Source organism: Pelodiscus sinensis, chromosome 17, assembly GCF_052426305.1.
Source record: "Pelodiscus sinensis isolate ZL-2025 chromosome 17, ASM5242630v1, whole genome shotgun sequence".
NCBI classification, from domain to species: domain Eukaryota; kingdom Metazoa; phylum Chordata; order Testudines; family Trionychidae; genus Pelodiscus; species Pelodiscus sinensis.
The window spans coordinates 14,904,789-14,928,748 of NC_143068.1; the positions used below are offsets into that span (position 1 = coordinate 14,904,789).

At 47.8% G+C, this 23,960-nt stretch overlaps 1 protein-coding gene across 2 annotated transcripts in view; it reads right to left on the reverse strand.

Annotated features, from left to right (window-relative positions):
* GNAS (GNAS complex locus) overlaps positions 1 to 22,013 on the reverse strand; it is a 276,928-nt gene extending 254,915 nt beyond the window's left edge. Inside the window, exon 1 of one of the 2 annotated variants that reach the window (XM_075901129.2) lies at positions 21,592 to 22,013. In XM_075901129.2, the coding sequence (XP_075757244.1) occupies positions 21,592 to 21,832 (241 nt within the window). In that variant the 5' untranslated portion in view covers positions 21,833 to 22,013. The remainder of the gene's footprint in view (positions 1 to 21,591) is intronic. The other variant, XM_075901130.2, reaches the window with a different exon arrangement.
* Between the last annotated feature and the right edge of the window lie 1,947 nt (positions 22,014 to 23,960).

A 23,960-nucleotide genomic window follows, 5' to 3' on the forward strand; every position in this document is an offset into this window, starting at 1 on the left:
TTTGATTCATCCCCTCCAGGGTCCCTAGGGTTGGCCGCTGTCGGCAGACAGGCTACTGGGCTAGATGGACCTTTGGTCTGACCCAGGACGGCCATTGTAAGCTCAGGGCTCAGGGTCGGGAGTCTCAGTGGACCACCTTGATTTTCATGCACACCTGTTCCTGGGTGGCCAGGCTGGCAGCTCTCCTGCCCTAGACGGCCACTTTCCTGTGCCTAGTGTGGAGGTCGTGGACGAGGTCCACGATGTCCGCACTAGACCAGGCGGGTGCCCGCCTCTTGCGGTCCCGGGCAATCTCCTGGGAGCCGCCAGCCTGGTCCCGGGAAGAGGGGGAGGGCTGGGGGGCATCAGGTGGCTGGCTCAAGCCGTGCCAGCTGCAGGGTCTGCTGGCTGGGTGCTGGCAGGCTTGCACCTGGAACGGGCACCGTAGCCAGCCCGTGCCCCTTTAAGGGGTCCGGGGCCGGGAGGGGGGCAGACGAGTTTCCCTGGTGTTGGCCAGAGTGGCCACCAGGGAAAGCTGGGGAGGGCTAGCCTCCCACTAGTTCGAATTAAGGGGCTACACACCCCTTAATTCGAACTAGTAAATTCGAACTCGGCTTAGTCCTCGTAGAATGAGATTTACCTAGTTTGAACTAAGCGCTCCGCTAGTTCGAATGAAGTTCGAATCAGCGGAGCGCTAGTGTAGCGCCTATCAAAGTTAATTCGAACTAACGTCCGTTAGTTCGAATTAACTTTGTAGTGTAGACATACCCTAAGAGAGGATATGTTAGAGGTCTATAAATCATGACTGGTGTGGAAAAAGTGAATGAGGAAAAGTTATTTACTTGCTCCCATAACATAGGAACTAGGGGTCACCAAATGAAATTAATAGGCAGCAGGTTTAAAACAAAAACAAAAAAAAGGAAGGTTTTCTTTACACAGTGCACAGTCAACCTGTGGAACTCCTTGTCAAAGGATGTTGTGAAGACTAGGACTTTAACAGGGTTCAAAGAAGAGCTAGATAGATTGATGGAGGTTAGGTCCATCAATACTATTAACTAGGATGGGTAGGAATGGTGTCCCTAGCCTCTGTTAGAGGTTGGGAATGGGTGACAGGGGCATTCCCTGTTCTATTCACTCCCTCTGGGGCTTCTGGCATTGGCCACAGCCGGAAGACAGGATACTGAGCTAGAAGGACCCTTCGTCTGACCCAGTATGGGTGATATTTACCAGCATGCTTACCAGTTAATCAGTGGCCTGGCCGTGCTGGAGCAGCTGCCTACCTGACACAGGCAGAGGTTAGCTCCAGGACAGCCAGGAAGATCGTGCTGCATATGGGCTGGGGGCACTCTTTGGGGGGGGGGGTGCTCCAGCCCAGTAGGAGCAGCCCCTGCCTGTGGTGGGCTCAGCTGGGCTGCAGCAGGTCCCCCCTCCCCCCCCGACTTCAACACAATTGCATTTAACCCTGTGGTGTCCAACCAATTCTGAAGCAGTAGCCACTGTAGTGGCTACTGCTACAGTGAACTAGCCACTCTCAACCGGCCAAATAGCCACATTGCCACACTCAACCGGCCAAATAGCTGCACATGGCTAGTACCTAGCATGCTGGACACCATGTGCTTAATCAATTAAATGTAACGTTCAACCAGTTAACCAATTACATGGGATTTTACTAATAGTTGTAGTGGATTCTCCATCACTGGTAATTTGTAAATCAAGATGGGATGTCTTTTTCTAAAAGCTCTGTTTTAGGGATTATTTGGGGAAGTCCTATGACCTGTGTTAAGAGGAAGTCAGACTAGATGATCACAGTGGTCTCTTCTGGTTTTGGAATCTATGACTCAATGAGGCGTTATTGTCCTCCCAGCAGATTGCTGACTGGTAAGCACCTTTCCCACAGTGCGGTCCTCCCTGGGTTTTGCTTGTAAGGGTATGTCTACACTGCAAAGTTAATCTGAATAACAGCCGTTATTTCAAATTAACTTTAATAGTGTCTATTCATGCAAACCTCTATTTCGAAATTAATTCGAAATAGCAGAGCGCTTAATTTGAATTTGGTAAACCTCATTCTATGAGGAGTAAGGCCAAATTCAAAATAGCTATTTCGAATTAAGTGCTGTGTAGACTCTTAATTCGAAATAGGGGGCCTCTAGCCCTTCCCAGGGAGCCCTGGTGGCCACTCTGGGCACAACCAGGGAAACTTACTCTCCTCTCCCCCAGCCCCGGGGCCATTAAAGGGGTAGACCCTAGCTACAGTGCTTGTGCCAGCTCCAAGCTTGCCAGCCCATAGCCAGCAGTGGCCACCAGGGCCCTTGACCCAGTGGCCCCAAAACATGAGCCAGCAAGCCACTGGCAGCCAGCCCTCCACCGCTCCCCAGGAGCAGTCTGACAGCTCCTAGGAGCCTGACAGGGGCTGGAGAAGGTGGGCACCTTTCTGGTCCAGGGTGGAGAACATGGACCTTATTCACATTTTGGGGGGGGTGCCCCCAAAGTCCATGATCTCTGCACTAGATGGAGGAATGCGGCCGTCTATGGCAGGATAGCTGCTGGCCTGGCCACCAAAGGCCACACGCAAACCCAGGAGCAGGTTTGCATGAAAATCAGGTTGGTCCGGCGAGGCCCCCAACCCTGAGACCTGAGCTTCCCCACCCCCTTCTTCCCCTTGCTTCCCCCTTCCAGCTCCCTCCTCCCAGGTTTCCCCCTCCCCTCTCCCACCCTCTCTTTTCCCCTCATCCACCTCCTTTTCCCAGTCTCCGCAGAGGTCCATCCTCCCTCCCCCAGTTTTGTTCAATAAACCCAGTTTCTATTTTTGAACATACGTGTCTTTTATTTGACATCAGGAAGGGGCTAGGGAGGGGTAAGTGGAAGGATGTGAGGGAGGAATGGGGCATGAGCCCCCAGTGGGGAGGACTGGGCAGGCTCTGAGGGCTCCTCAGGGTGGATGCTCTCCCACGGGGCGTCCTGGATTCTGACAGCCCCCCGATGGACACCCCGGATGGCAGCCTGCAGCAAGTGCAGCTGGGCTGATGGAAACGACCCCATGAGACGCATCGGAGTGCCCAGGGGCAGCTCTGGCTCCATGTGGCCAAGTGCTGTGGTGTCAAGTGCGGGCACTCAGGGCACTCCTAGACAGGTCTGCTTTGCTGTCCCTCATCGAGGTAGACAAGCAAGCGGGGAACCCTGAGATCTGTCTGTCCCGGGTGGGGATAGGGTCCCTTTAAGCATGGAGCTCAGTTAGCCTCAGGCAGCAGCCCCACACACTAAGTTCTAACCTGATGCCCTGCCGGCACTGGTTCTGGCCAGCCTTAACTTCGGTTTAGGGTCCACTCAGTGTGGACGCACTATTTCAAAATAGCAAAATGCTATTTCAAAATAGTTTTTGTGTATAGATGCGTTATTTTGAATTAGTTTAATTTGAATTAACTATTTCGAATTAAGTTAACTCAATTAACACTGTAGTGTAGACATACCCTAAGATAACTCTAGTCTGACCTAACAATTTTTCAGAGGCCCTTTTTGAGCTAGGATCGGGCCTGAAGGAACTGTGCAGTTTCTTAACACCCAAGGGGCCAAAAAGTTTCTGCTCCTCACTTTCAGGGATCATGGGCCAGGATCATGCCAGCAGCAACTGGATTTCAACAGAGTGATAGCTCACGCAAATCCAAACTTTGGGTGGATGTGGCCTTTGGAATATTAGTTGGGCCAAGCAAGTCTTTCATGAAAATAAAATAAGAACTAGAGATGTAAAGGTTAACCCATTAACCAGTTACCCAGTGAGCATCATCCTTATGGCATGCTTACTGGGGTAAACCAGTTAACTGCTGGCCCAGCCTGGCTGGAGAAGTCTCCACCTGCGGTGTGATGTGGTGGGCCCAGCCCGAGCAGTCCCCAGCTGCATAGGAGCAGACCCCCATCCGCAGGATACTCGTTAACCAGTTAAACATAATGTTTAGCCAGTTAACTTTTTAAACCTGAAGTTCATGCCTTATAAGAACTAGCTGAGCCTGTACTGTGGGAGCTTTGCAAGTACAGAGTATTTCTTGCTTTTGTGCTTCTTAGAGTGGAACTCCACTACATTTCTCAGAATCAGCTGCATGGGAATATCACACATGTGCACCTCTGCACATGCACATGTGCACAAAGGCAAACTTCATGTAATTATCATTTATAAAGCCTTAGTTTTCATCTCTTTTTGTTTTCCTCCCTTTTCATTAATTCAGTTTTTCCTTCTTTTTATTCTAGAATCCTGGTTTTCCCCTCTTCCCCCTTCATCTTTTTCAGCCTAATCTTTCCCTCATTGTGTTCTTTCCTTTCCCATGCTCTTGTCAAAGAAAACCACCTTCCTTCCCATGTCAATTTTGTTTCTCTCAGGGTCCTTTCCCAGCTCTTATCTTTCCCTTATCCTCTTTTCCAAACTATCCCCCCAATCTCTCTTTTCTTTTCTCTGTTTCTTCAAATTTTTGCTCCATCTATTAATCAAACATTCTTTGAGGACTGTCTCCCATAGGAGCACACATGCATTCACTCATTCACAGCTTCCCCATCCAGGCATTCATTCACTCATTCAGTATTGTACTCCCATGTGTTCAAAAATCACAAGTCAGCCTCCCCTCTCCAAATGATGCAACTACTTTATCATGAGTTATTTAAAAATAAATTTTGGTTCCTTTTTATTTGCATTCTGTTTGTTGAACCTTCAGTGTTCATGTTTTCAAGCTTTTCTCCATATCCAGGAAGTCTAGAAACTTCTTTTTTAAATGAAAGCTGAGATGTACCCAACATTCACATGACTCCAGGAGACAGGGATTAATTATAAAATGTCAAATACAGTGAGATGTGTAGTAAAACAATGAGAGATAGCAACACTGCATGTGTCCATTTGACTATAGCTCCAAACATACGTAACAATAACCTGTAGCTCCCCTATGCGCTATTCCTCCCCCAAATCTCATGCCCATAACTCATTAACGGCCTACCCATCACACAGAATCAGGCTTGCCCAACCTTTCTCTATTTCTACAGACCCTCTCCCTCAGATTTTTGCCTCTCTCGTTCCCTACCCAGTAGATCTGTCAGGTCCTCGGACTTTGAGTCCCTCCTTTATGGAACACCCATAAAAGCATTTTAGATTCATTTTTTTTGCCTCTCCCATTTCCTCCTACCCATTCAGGCTGAGTTAAGAACAAGAGCCCAGTGAGCAAAAGAAAAGGACACAGGGAACAGTTTTATGGTTGGGCAAGGGAAGAGCTAGAAAGACCAGCAGGATTTGGGAAGGGAAAAGAAACAGACTTGTGATAATAGAAGCATCAAGCTGTCTACCACCCTTGGCCCACTGCCTGGATTGCAATGAGAGCAAAGAATCCCCTACCCATCCACCCAAAGGAGGATGTGAGTATGGGTCTGCCAGAGCATACAAGCCTTGTTCTCTCTCTCTGTCTCTCTCCCCTTCCCCTTCACATCTGTGCCTGCCAGCCCAACCTGCAATACTCTGAAAGATCTTTTGAGAAGCCTACAAAAATGCAGCCATACCTCCAATTAATTGACCAGCAAAGAGAGATGCAGAAAAACACAGGAGAGTTATGGTTCAATTTGGTGGGTGGCTCAGAAGAGCTCATCTGTACCATATAAATCAAACACAAGGAATTTGCCTGCATTTTATTATAGCAGTAAACTTTACAATAAATAATTTTTACATGCATAGCCTCCCTTGCCTTGGCCTCATGTCTCTCTCTCCTTTTCCTGTATTTTTGTTTCTTTTTCAGCATTCTGACTCCCCTCCCTTGCCTGTCTTTCAGGATGTTTCTCTTTAATTTCTCCTTCTCCCTGTTTCCGTATTGTTTCCCCCAAAGATTCCACCTTTTCTAGTCTTTTCTCTCTCTCTCTCTCCTCCATCTTCTTTCCCATTAGCCTAATTTCCCCTGATCTTATTCTTGTTTCCTTCAATTTGCTCCCCTTTCTTTCTCTACTGCCTCTCCACACCACCGCTCTACTACTGCCATGTAATCGTCTGGAGACACCAATAAGCTCATGCGACCAAACTCTTTGCACGTACCTAACTCTGTCCCCACCACATTCCCGTGCACTCGCACATTATCTTCACCACAGACACAGTATGTCTGACGGGGGGTCTTGTGGGCACCCTTCTGTTGGAGCTTCAAGTGCTCACATTTTCTGGGACTCCTTTCTGCTGGAGCTCTAAGCAGTTTTCCCTAGAAGGCGAGCGGCCACTCAGGAGAGAATCAGATGCTGCCCAGTTGATTACCAGAGTGCTCACAGCCAGCAGCAGGTTTTTCTTAGTGGTGCACATTCACACATGCCTTGGTGCATATACCAACATTTATTCCACTTGTGGAAAGAAAAAAAATAGAGAGAACACTGGTTCTGAGGCCTTCCTCCAGTCTCTTGCTGAGAGTCTCAGCCTCCCTTCATCTCTTACTGAAGTTCTCACTTCCCTTTTCTAGGATTCTTTCTATGTCACATGATGGGGCTGGGAAATACACTTTGAGAGATCCCCATACACATTGCTTGGAGCTGTGGTGACCAACCAGTTCTGAAGCAGTAGCCCCTATAGTGGCTCCTGCTATGGCAAACTAACCACACTCAACCAGCCAAATAGCCACATTGATCAAGCCAACTAGTCACATGTGGCTAGCGGCTGGCGTGTTGGACACCACGGGCTTGGAGGAAGGAGGATCTGATTATACATGTGGGTTCAGGGGCTTTGGCTGCACTGAAAATAAAAAAATGCCAACTTACTTACAGAAGGACAACTAGGGGGCAGCCTATGCCTCAGGTAGAGACCAAGCCCTGCTAGAATCTAGGGGTAGGAGCCAAGTATTGACCATGTGGTGCATTAACACCAACTGCTTAGAGCCCACCATGCCTCTAATTGGTCACAAGCTCAGTAAAAGATTACACTGTGGAGAAGGCTTAAGTGTCACAATCTAATTGTTGCTGTGCTTGGCTGGCAGTTACTCTCTGAGCTTGTAATTTCACAAAACTCAACATCCTTCTCCCACCTCCTGCCCCTTTTCTGAGGCCCCATCCATCCTCCCGCCCTCTGTTTCACTCCATTCCCCCCTCCCTCTGTTACTCGCTTTAATGGGTAGCGGGTTTAAAACTAATAAAAGAAAGTTCTTCTTCACACAGTGTGTAGTCAACCTGTGGAACTCCTTGCCAGAGGAGGCTGTGAAGGCTAGGACTATAACAGAGTTTAAAGAGAAGCTAGATAATTTCATGGAGGTTAGGTCCATAAAAGGCTATTAGCCAGGGGATAAAATGGTGTCCTTGGCCTCTGTTTGTCAGAGGCTGGAGAGGGATGGCAGGAGACAAATCGCTTGATCATTGTCATCGGTCCACCCTCTCTGGGGCACCTGGTGGTGGCCACTGTCGGCAGACAGGATACTGGGCTAGATAGACTTTGGTCTGACCCAGTATGGCCGTTCTTATGTTCTCCTCACCCTCTCTTGCTCAATTTTACCTGGCTGGGGCAGCGGGGGAAGGGGAAAGAGTGGGTGAGGGCTCTAGCTGGGGGAGTGGGCTCTGGGTGGGGCCACAAATGATGGGTTCAGGGCACAGGCAGGGAGCTCAGTGCTGGGGCAGAGGGTTGGAGTGTGGTTTTTGGGGTGGGGCCAAGGATGAGGGGTTTGGAGTGCAGGAGTGGGCTCCAGGCTGGGGAGGGTATGGAGCCAATAGCTTCAGAGTATGGGAAGTGATTCTGGGCTGAGGTAGTGAACTGGGGGGTGTGGGGTTTGGGATGGGGCAAGAAATACAGGGTTCAGAGTGCAGGAGGGAGGGAGTTTGCGTGAGAGGGGGTTCAAAGTTGGGGCAGGGTCATGGGTTGTGGAGGGGGTGCAGGGAGTGGGATCCAGGTGGTGCTTACCTCAGGGGGCTCCCCAGAAGTGGTGACATATCCTTAGATCAAGGCACAATTAAGCAGCTCTGTGCGTGCACACTGTCTCTGCTTGCAGGCACTGCCCCAACAGCTCCCACTGGCTGCGGTTCCTGGCCAATGAGAGCTGCAGAGCTGGGTGGGGGCTGTGCATGGCGTTCATCTGGCTCTCCCTCTGCCCAGGAGCCAAAAGGACATGTTGCCACTTCTGGGAGCCACACAGAGCCAGGCAGAGAACCAGCCAGCTGCACCAACCAGACTTTTAAAAGTCCAGTCAACAGTGCTAACCGGAGCCACTATGGTCCCTTTTCAACTAGACATTCTGACCTGCCAACCCTAATTCCTGCCAAGGGTTATGCCAAGTTATCCTTAATTTCTCAAGGCAGTAACGGAAGATGTGCTATACAATCCAGTTCAGCTGGTGTTCTATGGTGGTCACCCACTCCAAAATTTAGACTACTGCTCTGCTGTGAAGCCAGAACACAGCCTGGTCAGTTATGTGGGTACAAGGGATTCACTGAGAGCTCAATGCAGAGGGCTGAGTACTGTTATGGTGGAAGCATGTGTGTGTGAGATAACAGAAAGCTCAAAAGGCACTGGTAACATGTCCTTGAGAGAAATCTGGGAGAAAACTTTTTGGGTAAAGTACTGGTTGGAAAAAAAGGGTTGGAAAACTGAGCAAAAAGAATGTCTCTTGTTTTATTCCTGTTGGCTACGTCTACATTGGCCCCTATTACAGAATAGGCATGCAAATGTACCACTTTGGAAGAGGCAAATCCGCGGGGGATTTAAATATCCCCCGCGGCATTTGCATTTTCATGGCCGCCGCTTTTTCCTACTCTGCAAGTAGGAATAAGAGATCCTCCGGAATAGGGCTTTATTCCGGAGTATGGCGCCAGTCTGGACGCTTTTCTCCGGCTTATCTCCAAGCGGCGGCCATGAAAATGCAAATGCTGCAGGGGATATTTAAATCCCCCACGAATTTGCCTCTTCCAAAGTGCTACATTTGCATGCCTATTCCGTAATAGGCGGCCAGTGTAGACACAGCCGTTGTGTTCAGGGAAACAGGATTGCAATCAAAAGACACCTACCACCAATTTAGTCTCCTAAAGAAAACAGCCCCAAAGACCCTGAATATTGGCTAACTGCGTGGGTCCAAAGGAGCAACTCTGTTGTGCACAGTGGATCCAGTTTCCAAGGAGAGAAGTTGTGATCTGGCATTTCCGTTTAACCAAAAGAATGGTGGCTCTCAAAAACCTCTAGAGGTGGCCAAATGAACTTAAAACAAGAGCTGGAGGCTTCACCAATGCAATGAATGTAGCATCTGGAAGTGTCTGAGAAAAGAATGAGAGAGGACATCTTTGTTGGGAAGACAACTACAAATTGTCTGGGAAAAGTGGGAAGGCCAATTGCAACACTCCCAGTCTGAAAGGGTGAGATGAATCAGTGAGGTGAGGACTACCTGAGTACTGTGGACCAAAAGGTTTTCTATGAAAGACCAGAGACTGGAAAAGTTTTGGTCAACTTTGAATTTTGTTAACAGAGATGAGCTATAGCTTAAGGAGCTGGAAAATCACCTTGTGACGAAAATCAGTCAAAGATCATCACAGAAGTCAGCTGCCTGGATATGGAATTGGGTCAGAGAGCTTGGGTAACAGGACTTTTACAACACTACCCTGTTTGTAATCCATAGGGGCCCAGAGGGAAGAGTTTGAATGGTCTCAGCTCAGCTGAAATGAAAACCCCACTGTCTTCAAAGGAAAATCTCCAACTTCCTGAGAGACTTATTTGGCTCAATGTGACACCATGGCCCACAGGAATAGCTCAGCACACAATCAGAAAGAATTGTTCTAGCGGCCATCTTAAGAGGCCCAGTCCTGAAAGTGGTGCAGAACTGAGTCCCCAGAAGAAAAAGACTGAGTTATCCAGACCCACTACATACTGTCTATGTGTAGAATGACTTTTGTTAGGTGCCCCACTATGGAGGTTTCTGATGCACCTAACAAAAGCGATTCTGCACGTGGACATACAAATTAGAGGGAACACTGGCTCATGGGCCTCCTACTTTTTAAACTGTCATAAGAATGAGCAATGAGGAAAGAGGGGGCAGAGAAGGGGCATCTGTCCTCTGGCTACAGCTTAGAGGGAACTTGGGAGAAAGAGGAGGTGCAAGGGCAGGAGCTCAGGGAGAAGGGGCCGTGTGAGCGGGGCCATGGTTCAAGTGCCGGTTGGGCGAGGGTCTCTGCATTTTTAGGTATCTTCTGATTAGGGATGTTAAATATTGGTTAATTGAATAGTTGAATAACCTCATGAGTTCTTATCAGTTACTCAACTATTCTATAATTCCCAGGGGTGGGGCCAGCAGCCAGTGCACTCCGACGAGGAGTCCCCACTCTCGGGGAGTCCCCTGCCACTCCATGCTGCTGCCTCTGTATTTTGGTCAATGTCAAAAAAGCCAACACACATTTACCTCTAGCAAAGAGTGAAGACGTGTACAGGCTACTGAACAAATGTACCAGGAAGGCATAAATGAGCCTTCAGGCATTCCTGGGACCTCATACTAGCGCTGGCTAGGTACTAATACGGCACCACCCCATTGTATGTGGATTATAGAAAACTAAATGTAGCCTCTTTAAAGGAGTCTTGTGGTCCATTACCATGTATAGATGACACTATGGATGAGGTAGCAGGTTCAAATCTGGTTTCTCACATTGGCTCCTCAGTAGATACTGAAAAGTAAAAGTGGATCCAAAGAACAGGGAAAACACTATTTTCCCCACAGCACAAGGTCTGAATTAAAGTGGTGGCTTTTGACATGCATAATGCACCAAACAAAGGGTGTTGCCTCTCTTAGCCTGTTTTTATATCTAGACAATATCCTGCTGCATGCTAAAATCTTAGGAACTGATAAAATGTATCACAGACCATGGGTAAATTAAGGCTGCCCATCAGAAACTGAAACCATAAAAGAGCGTGTTGCTTCAATAAGAGGTAATTTACTTTGATTACACAGGGAATTTCCATGACAAAAAGAAAACTGAGACTATGCAGAACTCCAGACATTCATAGACTTCTTATGGACTCTGCACCTTACAGAAGATCTATTTATGGTTTTACCAATATTGGAAAATCATTCCATAGTTTGGGTGAGAAAAGGAATTAGTGGTCAGCAGAATATTGAGCAACCCCCCTCTCCACTCCGATCTGTTGTTTGATTCGCGCTGTGCTCACAGAAACAGGACTTTGTGTGCATGCTATGTAAATCAACTGAACTGCACCAAAGAAACACCAATCATACATTTCTCTGATTGGAAAGAACCTGCAAGTCTCCAAATATTGGGCCAAAATGAGTAATGACAATATCATCACTACTACACTTTTGCTGAGCAGAAACTAGCAGAGTAGTTGTCTTGAATCCCATGACTTGAACTCGAGTCCGACTTAAGTCGCCTAGGTGAGTTGACTTGAGACTCAACTTGGGTTCATTGTTTGTGACTTGAGACTTGCTAATTTTGTTAAATCGACTTGGTGAAAAAACTGTCCGAAAATGCCGATATTGATGGCTTGTACAAAAGTGACTTGACATTTTTTAAATTAAGACTTGAGACTTGACTTGGGACTTGACTCGAAAGTGACTTTAGGGACTCGAGACTCGACTTGAGACTTGAACTATAGTGACTTGAGACTCGACTTGGACTTGACAATGACGACTTGAAGACAACACTGGAAACTAATGTCAGGGCCTTGATGGTCAGTTTCCAGTTTGGAGCAGATATTGTAATAGCAGTTGCCAGCTTGCTATTGTAACATGAGAAAAGATTCTGGAGACTTTTTAAAGTAACAGTAAACACTTGTTGCTGAGAACTGCACAGGTGGGTGTTGTTGGTTTGCTCCAAGTGCCGTAGCAACCCTGCTTTTGCTGATAAGGCTTGTAAGGCTAACTATATAATGATCAATAAATGAAAAGTAATGCACATTGGAAAACATAACCCAAATTACACACATAAAATGATGGGGCTCAAATTAGGTGATATCACTCAAGAAAGAGATCTTGGAGTCATTGTGGAAGTTCTTTGGAAAACATCCACTACCTGCATCCTGCTTCAAAGAAGCTTTAACACAAGACTTCAGAGAGAAGCCTCTGAACTGTCATTCATGCTTAAATTTGACACTTTACGAAAGAGGCTTAACAAAGATGCTAATTATCTCACCCATTACAAAGATAGCTTCCCCAATTATCACCTCTAATATCATTACCTCATAGACATTAACCTCCCCCTATCTCCCCTCTGTTCTAAAATCTGATTTGTCTATTTTTATTTGTTCACTTTTTTTTGTTTGTATCCCTTTGCCAGTTTTCTTCCACAATTTGATCTGAGGAAGTGGGTCTGGCCCACGAAAGCTCATCACCTAATAAACCATCTTGTTAGTCTTTAAATTGCTGCATAGTTCTGTCTTTTGTTTCAATGTGCAGTGGCAGTCCAAAAACCCACCAGAATGTCAGGATTCATTAGCCTCAGAGGGGTAGCTGAGTTAGTCTGTACAGGATAAACTTAAACAACAGACAGTCTGGTAGCACTTTAAAGACTAACGAAACATGTAGATGGTATCATGAGCTTTTGTGGGCACACCCCACTTCTTCAGATGAATGGAGTGTTGGATGTCCAGAACCAAAAAACCCTTTCATTATGAAAGGGATAGAGACTAAGACAGAAAATATCATTTTGCCTCTGTATAAATCCATAGTACGCACACAACTTGAATATTGCATGCAGATGTGGTTGCCTCATCTCAAAAAAAGGGATATTGGAATTAGAAAAGGTTCAGAAAAGGATGAGAAAAATGATTAGTCTCAGAGAGGGAGCCTTGTTAGTCTATAACTTTAAAAACAATAAGTAGTCCTGTGGCACTTTAAGCCATGTCTACACTACAGATAAGATTGAAGCTGCCACAGTCGATCTTCTGGGATTTGAATTAGTGGGTCTAGTGAAAACATGTTAATTTGATCTGAGGCAGTGCTTCCGTTGATAGTGGTAGTCCTGCTTCTAAGAAGAATAAGGGAAGTCAAGGGAGTGTGTGCTCCCTTCGACTTCCCACAGTGTGGACAATGCCAAAATTCAAATTAAGATACTTTGACTTAAGCTATGCAATTAATGCAGCTGAAGTTGCATATCTTAATTCGAACTTGTTCCCTAGTGTAGGCTAGGGGTTAAGTAACAAAAATATGCAGTATCACGAGCTTTCGTGGGCAAAACTCACTTTGTCAGATGAACTGGAGTGGAAATAACGGAAACTAAGGTATATCTATAACAGCAAAAAAAAAAAAGTACTTGTCAATTTTAGGACTGGTGCTAATGTGGCTAATTAAGTGGCCTGGAAGTGTCCCATTCTTAGTTTTAGAGGCAAAAATGCAATCATGAAAGACAGGGGAGACTGGTTTTATAATGAGACATCCAGTTAATGTCTTTGTTCAAGCCAAGGGTAACAGTGCTAAATTTGTAAATACATACCAATTTTCACACTCATTGGGCAAGTCTAGACTGCATCCCTCTGCTGACAGAGGGATGCAGATTAGGCAGGTCGACATTGCAAATGAAGCGCGCTTAACTTGCATAAAAATGGCCGCCATTTTTGCCAACTCAGCACTTTGTCAGCAAGATGAGGCAGTCTAGAGGGGTCTCTGTCAAGAAAGAAAGCCTTTTTCGACAGATCCCTTATGCCTCCTGCAAGGAGATTTACAGGATCTGTTGAAAAAGGCTTACTTTCTTGACAGATCCTCCTCTAGACTGCCGCTTTTTGCCGACAAAGTGTTGAGCTGGCAAAAACGGCAGCCATTTTTGTGCAATTAAGCACGGGATATTTAAATGCCCTCTTCATTTTCAATTTCGACCTGCCTAATCTGCATCCCTCTGCCAACAGAGGGAAGCAGTCTAGACATACCCTCTAATTGGTTGGTGACATTCCTTTGTAGAAGAATGACTACTTTTAAATCCATGATTGAGTGACCAGGCAGGTTAAATGTTCCCATACAGGTTTCTCATAGACTCATAGACTTTAAGGTCAGAAGGGACCATTATGATCATCTAGTCTGACCCCCTGCACAGTGCAGGCCACAAAATCTCACCCACCCCTCCTAGAATAATCCTCTCACCTATATCTCAGATATTGAAGCCTTCAAATACTTTGAAGACCCCCAAGATGCAGAGAATCCTTTAGCTCTGATCTGTACCCCATGCTACAGAGGAAGGCGAAAAACCTCCAGGGCCTCTGCCAATCTACCCTGGAGGAAAATTCCTTCCCGATCCCAAATATGGTGATCAGTTAAACCCTGAGCATGTGGGCAAGGTTTCTGCGTATTACCATTTCTGATGTCCGATTTGTATCCATTTATTCTTTGTCACTTTGGCCAATATACATGGCAAAAGGGCATTGCTGGCACTTGATGGCATGTATCACATCAGAACGGGTCAGACCAAAGGTCCATCCAGCCCAGTATCCTGTCTGCCAACAGCGGCCAATGCCAGGTGCCACAGAGGCAGTGAATCGAACAGGTAATCATCAAGCAATCTCTCTCCTGCCATCCATCTTCACCTTCTGACAAACAAACAGAGTCTGGGGACACCATTCCTTACCCATACTGGCTAATAGCCATTTATGGACTAATTAGAGTGGTCTCACTCCCAATCTGACAGGGTCTGAACTTCAGAGGGGTAGCCGATTTAGTTTTTCCATTTATAGACTTTAAAAAGAATGAATAGTCTAGCAGCACCTTAAAGACTAACAAACATGTATATGGCATCATGAGCTATCGTGGATGAAAGTCTCAGGGAAAGAGAAGATCAAAGTGGAGTGGAGGGAAAAGATGCCATAGCTGGGATCATAGACAACTGGTGCCTGCGGGGGGAGAGAGTGCAGGAAGGGGCCATGAGGAGGCACCCCATTTAGCAATTCAGATTTTGGCAGGGGCACAGAAGGGAGGTGCACCACTCACCCAAGTGCTACCACAAGTCACCCATGGTTGGGACCCCCCTCCAGATGATGTCATGGTATCCTGGCGCACTGAGGATACTTCTCCAGGGGAGGGAATCCCAGTTACTAGGAAGAGACAAGTAATAGCAATGAGGGAGTTAATCATTAGGAACAGATAACTAGGTTCGTGGTGGCTGGGAGAACTGCATGGTGAATTGCCTACCGGGTGCAGGCGTTGCAGATCTCGAGACATCTAGACAGAATTGTGTGCAGTAAAGGGGAGGAGCCAGTGGTCATGATACATGTAGGTAGCAATAACACAGGGAAAGGTAAAAGCTAATTTGGCCTCCAGGATCTAAGTCCAGGACTTCCACGCTAGCATGGTCTGAAATGTTTACAGTTCCATGTGCAGGGCCAGTTAGATAGGCAGAACCGCAGGGTCTCAATGAGTGGTTTAGACCAGTGGTGGGGAACCTAATGCCTGGGGGCTGGATGTAGCCCCCTACCTGCCTGGATCTGGCCCCTGAGGCTCAGGGCTTCAGGGGTGGGGTTTTTGGTTTTTTTTGTTTCTCACTTATGAGCAGCCCCTGACTGATTTTTCTGTGGGTCATTGGCCTCCGACCCCAAAAAAGTGCCCCACCCCTGGAACAGATGATGGTACAGGGAGAAGGGGGTTAGATTTACTAGGAAACGGGGCACTTTTTGGGATAGGAGCCTATATAGGGAGGATGGGCTCCACCTAAACCAAATGAAACCAGATTGCTAGCACTTGAAATTATACAAGGTTACAGGAGTTTTTAAACTAAGGGGAAAGTGAAAGCTACCGGGATAGAGGAACACACAGTTTGGACAGAGACATCCATTAGGGCAGTGATTTTCAAACTTGTTTTGCATGACCCAGTTGAAGAAAATTGTAAATGCTCATGATCTAACATAGTTTGACTGGAGCAGGGGTACTCAACATGTGGCCTGAGGGTGAGGTTTGGGTTTACGCAGGGCTTAACACGCAGCCCATGGGTGGGAGCCAAAACAAAAAAGCAGTCAATATAATGGTCTTCTGTTGAGTTGTGTTTAGTAGTTAAATTCCTGGACTGTCATTGCTCATTAAAAGTGCTGTCATATGGGTGGAAATTGGGTAAATACGGCATTTTATTAATATAAGAACTAACTTAAATGGGGCCTGTGTGTTGTGTAGTCTTGCCTTAATCTTTGTTTCAGGCCTGTCATTGTGAAAGAAGCTATTTGCATGTATCTGCAACAATACTTAAGTTGCGGCCCTCAAAATGTGCTGTGGGTATCATTGTGGCCCCGGGGGCTTCCAAAGTTGGGTAGCTCTGGACAGGGCCGGACCGAGCCATTCCTGCGCCCCGGACAGACAGTTTAATTGCACGCCGGGTTGGGGGAGGGCACATGCGTGGCCCCGCCCCCGCCTGGCGCAGGGCGAGGGCATGCGGAACTGGCGGAGGCAGGACGCACATGCTCAGCCTGGACCAGCTCAGCTACCACCGCTGGCATGCAGCCTGGAGCTGCTCGGGGCGGGCTGAGCCTGGCCGTACAGGGTCCTGCGACCGTGGGGGGAAGGGCGCTGCTGGCCAGTGCTGCGGGGGTTAACATGGCCCCCGCCCTGGGTGGCCGCTGCCGGGTGGCCGCAGCAGGGTGGCCGCTGGGAGTTGCTGCAGCCTGCGATCCGGGCGTGTGGCGCCTGATGACAGCTATAAGGGGCGCTGCGTGCCCATTACAGCTGCCATCAGGCACCCCCCATAGGTTGGCGCCCTGGGCAGCTGCCCAGCTAGCCCATGCCTTAATCTGGCCCTGGCTCTGGACTAGAGTGTGGGCTCCCGAGTGGGGTGGAGGATGAGGGTTTTGAGGTGTAGGAGGGGACTCCAGCTTTGGGGGGGGGTGTCAGGGCTGGGGCAGGAGGGACCGATCTTGAGCACTTCTCAATCAGCAGTGCAGCGGGGGTGCTAAGGCAGCTTCCGGCCTCTCCTGGCACCACAGACCATGTTGCGCTCCAGAAGCAGCCAGCAGCAAGTTCCTAGCCAATGCGAATGCGGAGCTAGTGCTCGGGGCAGGGACAGCATGTGGAGCCCTCCCCCTGCTAGGAGCTGGGCATGTTGCTGGTTGATTCTGGGGCACAGCACAGTCTGCAGTTCCAGGACAGGCAGGTAGCTGCCTTCATATCCCCACTGGTCATCTGATCCCCCTGCAGCAACGAGACTCAGTGCCTGACATTCCACAACACAGTAGTGCAAGTCTCTGTGACCCACAGCAGTGATACAAAGTTTAATGTCACTGTATCAGAAAATAAGATATTGTGGGACCAACTGTTAGGGTCAATAAGGGCCCTGCATTGTCTGTCCTCTCATTATGTAGGTTGACCATGACTGTGCATCACTCAGGGAGGTGATTTTACTGCACAGCGAACAGGGTGTTCATGTCAGCCAGAAACACAGGCCTTAGATACCATAATGTCTATTTGGTGACACATACAGGTAAATGAAAATATTTATTAACAACATGACGACGTCAGACCGGGATGGGCAATAATTTTCACGGGGGAACATAATGAAATTTGCAACATGGTCACCGGCCAACTCCACTTCTCCCTCCCCCCCCCGAAGGAGTGGGGCCTGGGGCAAAAGGACCTCTCCCTAGAGTTGTCTGGAGCCAGAGGCTCTGAATTAAAAAGACAGAAAAAGACTCCTAGGTCCCAGCCCCACTGCTACCGCATTGCCTGGCAGCTAGCTGGGGTTGCTGCAGCACTTTAACGGGCTCACGGCTCTGACCCCTGCCAGGGTAGCACTGCAAGTGGAAGCGGCGAGTTATTTAAATGGGATCCAGTTACCTGAGCCACCACCTGGAAATTCGGTGATACAGGCAGCAGGATATAAATAATAAGAGACCAGATGCTATCCAGAGGCTGGATCAAAGTGTTAGGTGGGCTGGATCTGTCCCCCTGGCTGCATCTTGCCCAGCCCTGCTTCAGATCTAATGCAAAGCCCACTGAAGTCAATGGAAAGACACCAGTTGATTTAGAGATGTTAGATCAAACCCACAGACAGAAGTGGGGAAGGTCTCAATCCTGCAATTCACAATCTGAAGTAGGACTGCTGCATGTATGCAGAGCTCCACGTATGTCACATTTCCACACTGGTGCTGCAATCCACCCCCACATTTTAAGTTGCAGGATCAGGACCTGTATCAATAACAGAGCATTAACAATTTAGTAACATTTGTAAAGCTTGTCTAGACCTTCAATTTTGCTACAGTCCAGAACTGGTTTCCAGATTAGTGAATAAATTACCAATTTTTGAAAAGATAAAAAGTTAAATTCACCAAAGTATTTCTCAAAAGGGTCCACTTAGCATTCTTTTAAATTAATTAGTAACAGTTTACTTGGAAATTCATTAAACTAACCTCCAACAAAACCAAACTCAGTCCTCAAAGCGTAAATGCTGTAATTTAGGAAGGATACACCATATTATTCATACATTACAAATATTTTGATACCTGTTTTATGTGTAAGTACTCCATATGTTATATTGTGGCATAAACTATATCTGTATTTATATTAACCTGTGGTGTCCAACACAGTAGCCACTAGATACATGTGGCTATTTGACCAGTTGAGTGTGGCTACTGCTTCAGAACCAGTTGGACACCATGGATATAAATACACACACACACTTTATAAGAGAAGAAAGAAGTTTTAGGCCCCTTCCATTTTTGCTTTTCTTCCTGGAGAAGTCAATTATTCTCTTCACTGTGCTCCTGACTAGCTCTCAAGATACACATTTTTTAATGTACAGGCTGGTGTTAATATAATCTTGACAGCAGATAAGAATCACATGGAACATATCTCTTGCAAACAGTAAATACTGAAGATTTACCAGGTGTTGCTCAGGACCTTAACTCAAATAAGTTTTGTTTTTCTTCATTTAAATCATTGCTCCGGGGTGGAGCTGTGGATGAGAAGTTCAATATGCAGGGGAAAGAGGACAACTACAGTCCTCTCTCATCACAGCAACTTAGAGACAGCCATCCCTACCTCCTGCTGGCCCAATAGGGTTATAGCTCTCCTGGTCCCTATCTTTGGTCCCTTGCTGCTCCCCTATAGTCATTCCACAGAATAACTGTACCTCCTCCCATATCCCCTCTTTCCATTTTGTGAGCAACAATCAAATTCCAGGCACATCTCATTGTCCTGGAATAACCAGATTCTTACCTTGCTTTATGTTATGATCAGTGGAAGCTGCATGCCAAATTTGGCGGTCCTAGCTCTTACCATTTAGGAGTTGTTCTTGAACAGACAGACTCACAGATGGACAGAAAGATAGACACGCATTTCTAAAATATATAGTCACAAGATTTAGCACTGGAAAATACAATAGTGGTTTAAACAGCATGCACATCACAGCATGAATGCCATGTTACAGTTTTGCTAAGAAATAACGGTAATTTGGCTGAAGCCAATTAGAAGGACCTAGATCAGGGCTGGGCAAAATACTGCCCAGGAGCCAGATCCGGCCCGCCAAGCCACCAGATCTGGCCTGTGGACTACCCTGCTGGCACCCTCAGGCATACAGCTGCCACAGTTTAAAGCACAGTCAATGGGCTCTCTGCTCTGTAGGGAGGGGGAGACTTCATGTAACCTCCCCGCCCCCAGCCCAATCCTCAGCTCCTATTGGCTGGAAACAGCCAGCCAATAGGAACTGAGAGATTGGCCTGGGGGCAGCACAAGCTTCTTCCCCCTCTCAGAGCTGAGAGCCACATGGAGGGAACAGCCTGCAGTTTAAAGTGATATGGGGCTGCAACAGGCAGGGAGCCCAGTCTGCCTTGGGAGTGCTGCAGGGCTGCTGACCACTAGACACTTAGGTAAATGCCTCCCAGCCAGAGCCTACCTCTGGCACCCCAGCCCCTCCCATACCCCAACTCCCTCCCCCAGGTCACCATCCAAACCCCTCTGCCCCCTCCGTCACAACTCCCTCCCAGATCCTGTACCCTCTCCTACACTCCTCCCCCAGGCCAGAATCCTCCCCTGAACCCACACACCCTCCTAGACCCTGTATCCCATTTCCCTTCCTCAGGTCACCACCCAAACCCTCTGCAGTCTGCACCCCCTTTTCCCAGAGGTCACAATTCCCTCTCAGACTTTGCACCTCCTCCATGCCAGAGTCTTCTCCTGCAGCCACACTCCCTCCCTGACCCTACATCCTAATCCCCTGACCCAGGTCACAACCCTCTCCTTTTCCCAAACTCCCTCTCAAACCTCACTCCATCTCCTGCACCCCAGTCCCTTAGCCTTTGTACCCTTCTGCACCCAACCTCCCTCCTAGACTGTGTATCTCCTCCCAGGGCCGTCCTGAGGCATTCTGGTGCCATGGGCACGGGAGTGGGCCCGCCCGTAGGGAGCGGGCCTGCCACCCTAGGGAGTGCAGGCCCGCCCAGTAGTGCGCACGTCACATGCGTGGCCCGGCTATGGCCGCTGGTGCGCCGCATGGGGCCCACACCTGGGGCCCACACCTGGGGCTCACAGCGCAAGCGCGGCCCAGTTCGGCCCGGCTGTCGCTGCTGGCATGCGCACCAGGCCGTGTAGGGCCCCATGGCCGTGGGGGAAAGGGCGTTGCTGGCCGGTGCTGCAGGGATGCGGGCGGGCTGGCGCTGCGGGAGCTGGATGCACGGCACCTGATGGCAGCTGTAAGGGAAGCCGCGTGCCCCTTACTGCTGTCATCAGGTGCTCCCCATTGGTTGGCACCCTGGGCAGCTGCCCAGCTCGCCCATGCCTCTGTCTGGCCCCCCCATGGAAAAATGTGACTCTTGATCACTTTCCAAAATCTTGGAGTGGCTCCCCATCAAAAATTATTGCCCTTCCCAACCTAGATATATCACAGTGATTCCTCTCTAAAAATACTAGAGATTACACCAAATAGGTAAAAAAACCTCACAGTTTTTTAGTTATAATTCAAGATGACAAGCCATGAGGCAAAGAATGAAACTTGGAACTTTTCAGCAACTTTTAGATCTGCCTTGGAATAATCAGAAAATCCATCCTGTAGAGTGTCTCTGTTTATTTCCATTTTTAAAAATCCCCTCTTTACCCCTTTGATTTCCCAACTCTGCAGCTGTGTGATTTAGCCCCTCCTTGGATAACTTAACCTGCCTCTTACAACTGGTCCAATAAAAGAACGCTTCTCTGAACCAAGGCACAGCAACACCAAAGCAACTCTCTCTAGATACTTGATTCGCAATCCACTTTGACCTGTCAAATCACTGCTTGGTGCGGTCCAGCTGTTGGGAGTGTTTGTTCATCTTGCAGTTCATCGGAACCCTCCGGAATAATACATTTGTAACACGCCACATGACTCCAACTCCACGCCAGGGAAAGAAACCTGGTCTCCCAGACGCTTCCCGGTAAATGAGTAAGATCTCCAGAGTTTCAGACCGAGACACACAGCGGCCAAAAAGGAACAGCCAGCCCTCTTCTCCCCCTGCAGTGCATCTAAACAGCAACCGTGCTCAGAGGAGGACAACAGACAGGCGAGTGACTTCCCAGCCTTCATTCGCCTGCACACACGTACACCCAGGGGTGAAAGGAACTTAATTTTCTGACAGGTACTGTCTTATGGCAACGGGTCCTTGCCAGCTCTTTAAATAGCTCCCCACAGCTCAGACAGTTCTTGCCAGAGCACCCGCTGACTGTCACCTCTGCATGCACCCACCCCAGCCCAGCCCCACAGCAGCGCTCCCGGGCTCACCCAGCAAGAGCAGTCGGTGGGTGTGCTTGTACTCCCGCTTCTCGGCTTTCAGCGTCTTGTCGATGCTCTTGCTCCTTTTCTTGTCCGCCTTCTCCTTGGCGACCAGCTCCTGCCGTAGCCGGTGGATCAGCTGCGGGTCCGCGTGCTCCAGCGGTCCGGCGTGCGGGTCCCCATCCCCGCCGTAGGCGATGGCGTGGTGGGCTCCGATTAGCCTGGCTCGCAGGCTGTAGCACATCCCCATGCTGCCGGGCGCGCGCGCTCTGCCCAGGCTGGTGTCTCCCCAGTTAGCAAGCCCCGGGCATGCTCTCCAGCCGGGCGCTTGGGGAGCGTCTGTCGCTACGGCCGCTTACGGTGGCACCGCTTCCCCTGCGCTCACCAGCATGTTTCCCTCCCCCTTTGGGCTTTTTTTCCTCTCTTTCCACACTCAGAAGGGGAAATAAACACGTGATCCAGGCAGGGCTACCGTATTCTCCAGAAAACCCAGGCGCAATAAGACTGGCTTTTTTTTTTTTTTTTTTTTACACGGGTGTGTCCGGCGTGGGGTGGTGCGGGGTTGCGTAGGAAGTGGCTCCCTGTTTCCTCCGCCCTCTCCTACATGAGCTAACCACCAGCCACTCTTCGCTTTGAGGTTGCTTGGGAATTGGCTCCCAGGACAGTTCCAAGCCGGACAATCCCCCCCCCCCCCCCGAGGGGGATTTAAAATAAATACGATGGCCGAGATTTGTAAATATCTCATGGAAACACAGGAAGCAAAAGCATTTTTATTTTCATCCCAACCCGTGCACTTCAGGGCTCTTCCTACTTTAAAGGGACCCTGTCAGATTAAAATCAGGTATTTTTAAAATAACCACAACTTCTTTTAGGCACCTGAGCTACCAGACCCCACCAGTAAAAGCCTGCCGAGAAGTGTGTATGTTATTATGCAGGCTCAAGGAAAAATATTCTGCACAACTGGACAGTGGGTTCGCTGTGCCTTTGAATAAGCCTTGGCATTAGGTGAATGATGACTTTTTGCTTCTGTAGCAGTGCACTTACTGGATTATAGAACAGCAAGAATTATTTGAGGACAAATAGATCACCATCTTCAGTTATATTAGGGAGAAGGATATTCACCATCAATTTTGACTATCAGTTTTCAGTGGAAGATTGGTACCTTTCTGATCCTGGATCCCTCTCTTCCAGCCATTACATACAGTCCTATAACCCCTAAATGTGTCAACAATAAATCCTATGTCCTCCAGTTTTCAACTGGAGTAAATCCATGTCTATTTACAGCAGTGCATTTTTTTTAGTGGCAAGAATTTTAAAATCTATTTGATGTCAGATGTTTGCTGTTTGTTTACTCTCTGAATATTCAAAAGCTTCAGAGGGGTAGCCAAGTTAGTCTGTAACTGGAAAAAAAATAAAAAATAATGAATAGTCTAGCAGCACCTTAAAAACCAACAAAACATGTAGCTGGTATAACAATTTGCACCTTCTCTATCAGCTTCATGTAACATGAACACTCTAATTGACTTTTGTCACCTTTTCCCCTTCCTTCTCTCCCCACTCCCCATCCTCTACTATTTATTTTGGAACTGGACCTTTAATACTCCATTTATCTGAAGAAGTGAGCTGTGCCCACAAAAGCTCATAATACCATCTACATGTTTTGTTAGTCTTTAAGGTGCTGCTAGACTATTTGTGGTTTTTTAATTTCTTTGAACTTTGTTAGTTATCTGCATTGTGGTTGCATCCGGAGGGACACAGTCTAACTGTGCTAGGCACTACAGAAACTTACAGCAAAGAGTCCAGGACCCAAAGAGTTTTATATTATATTGCTCATTCTTGTCATTCCTACTCATGCTATTCATCTCACTGAGGTCAATGGGATGGCTTTGAATGAATAAGAATTGGGCATTAGGGAGCCACGTTTCTTCCAGTAGCTCTCCTATGTCAGAGCTTGGTGACATGAATGATTTGTCTGCCTCTGGATTAGGTTTGCATGAACAGTTTTGTAATAGTTATTCTGAAATAATTGCATCCACGTGTCCAGCTTTAACCTACTTCCCTTTGAATCAGTGTATACATGCAATACTGACATTTTTTCTAAGGTAAGTACTCAGAATTCTATCAAGGTCTTCACTGATGCTTTGTCCTGCTGGTGAGCTCTATGCATTTTGGGATTTTTCTCATAGTGCATTATGGGAGAGCTAGCAGAAGCCATGCAAATTCAGAGACTTGGGGTCCCAGTAGCTAATTCCTATGAATCCTCTGCTGGCATCCCATGATTTATTCATCTTTTGTGAATCAGGGCCATTTTCAAGCTGCTGTCAGCCAGCACAGAAGGAACACAGCTACGTGCCACGGTCCAGACACTCATTAATATA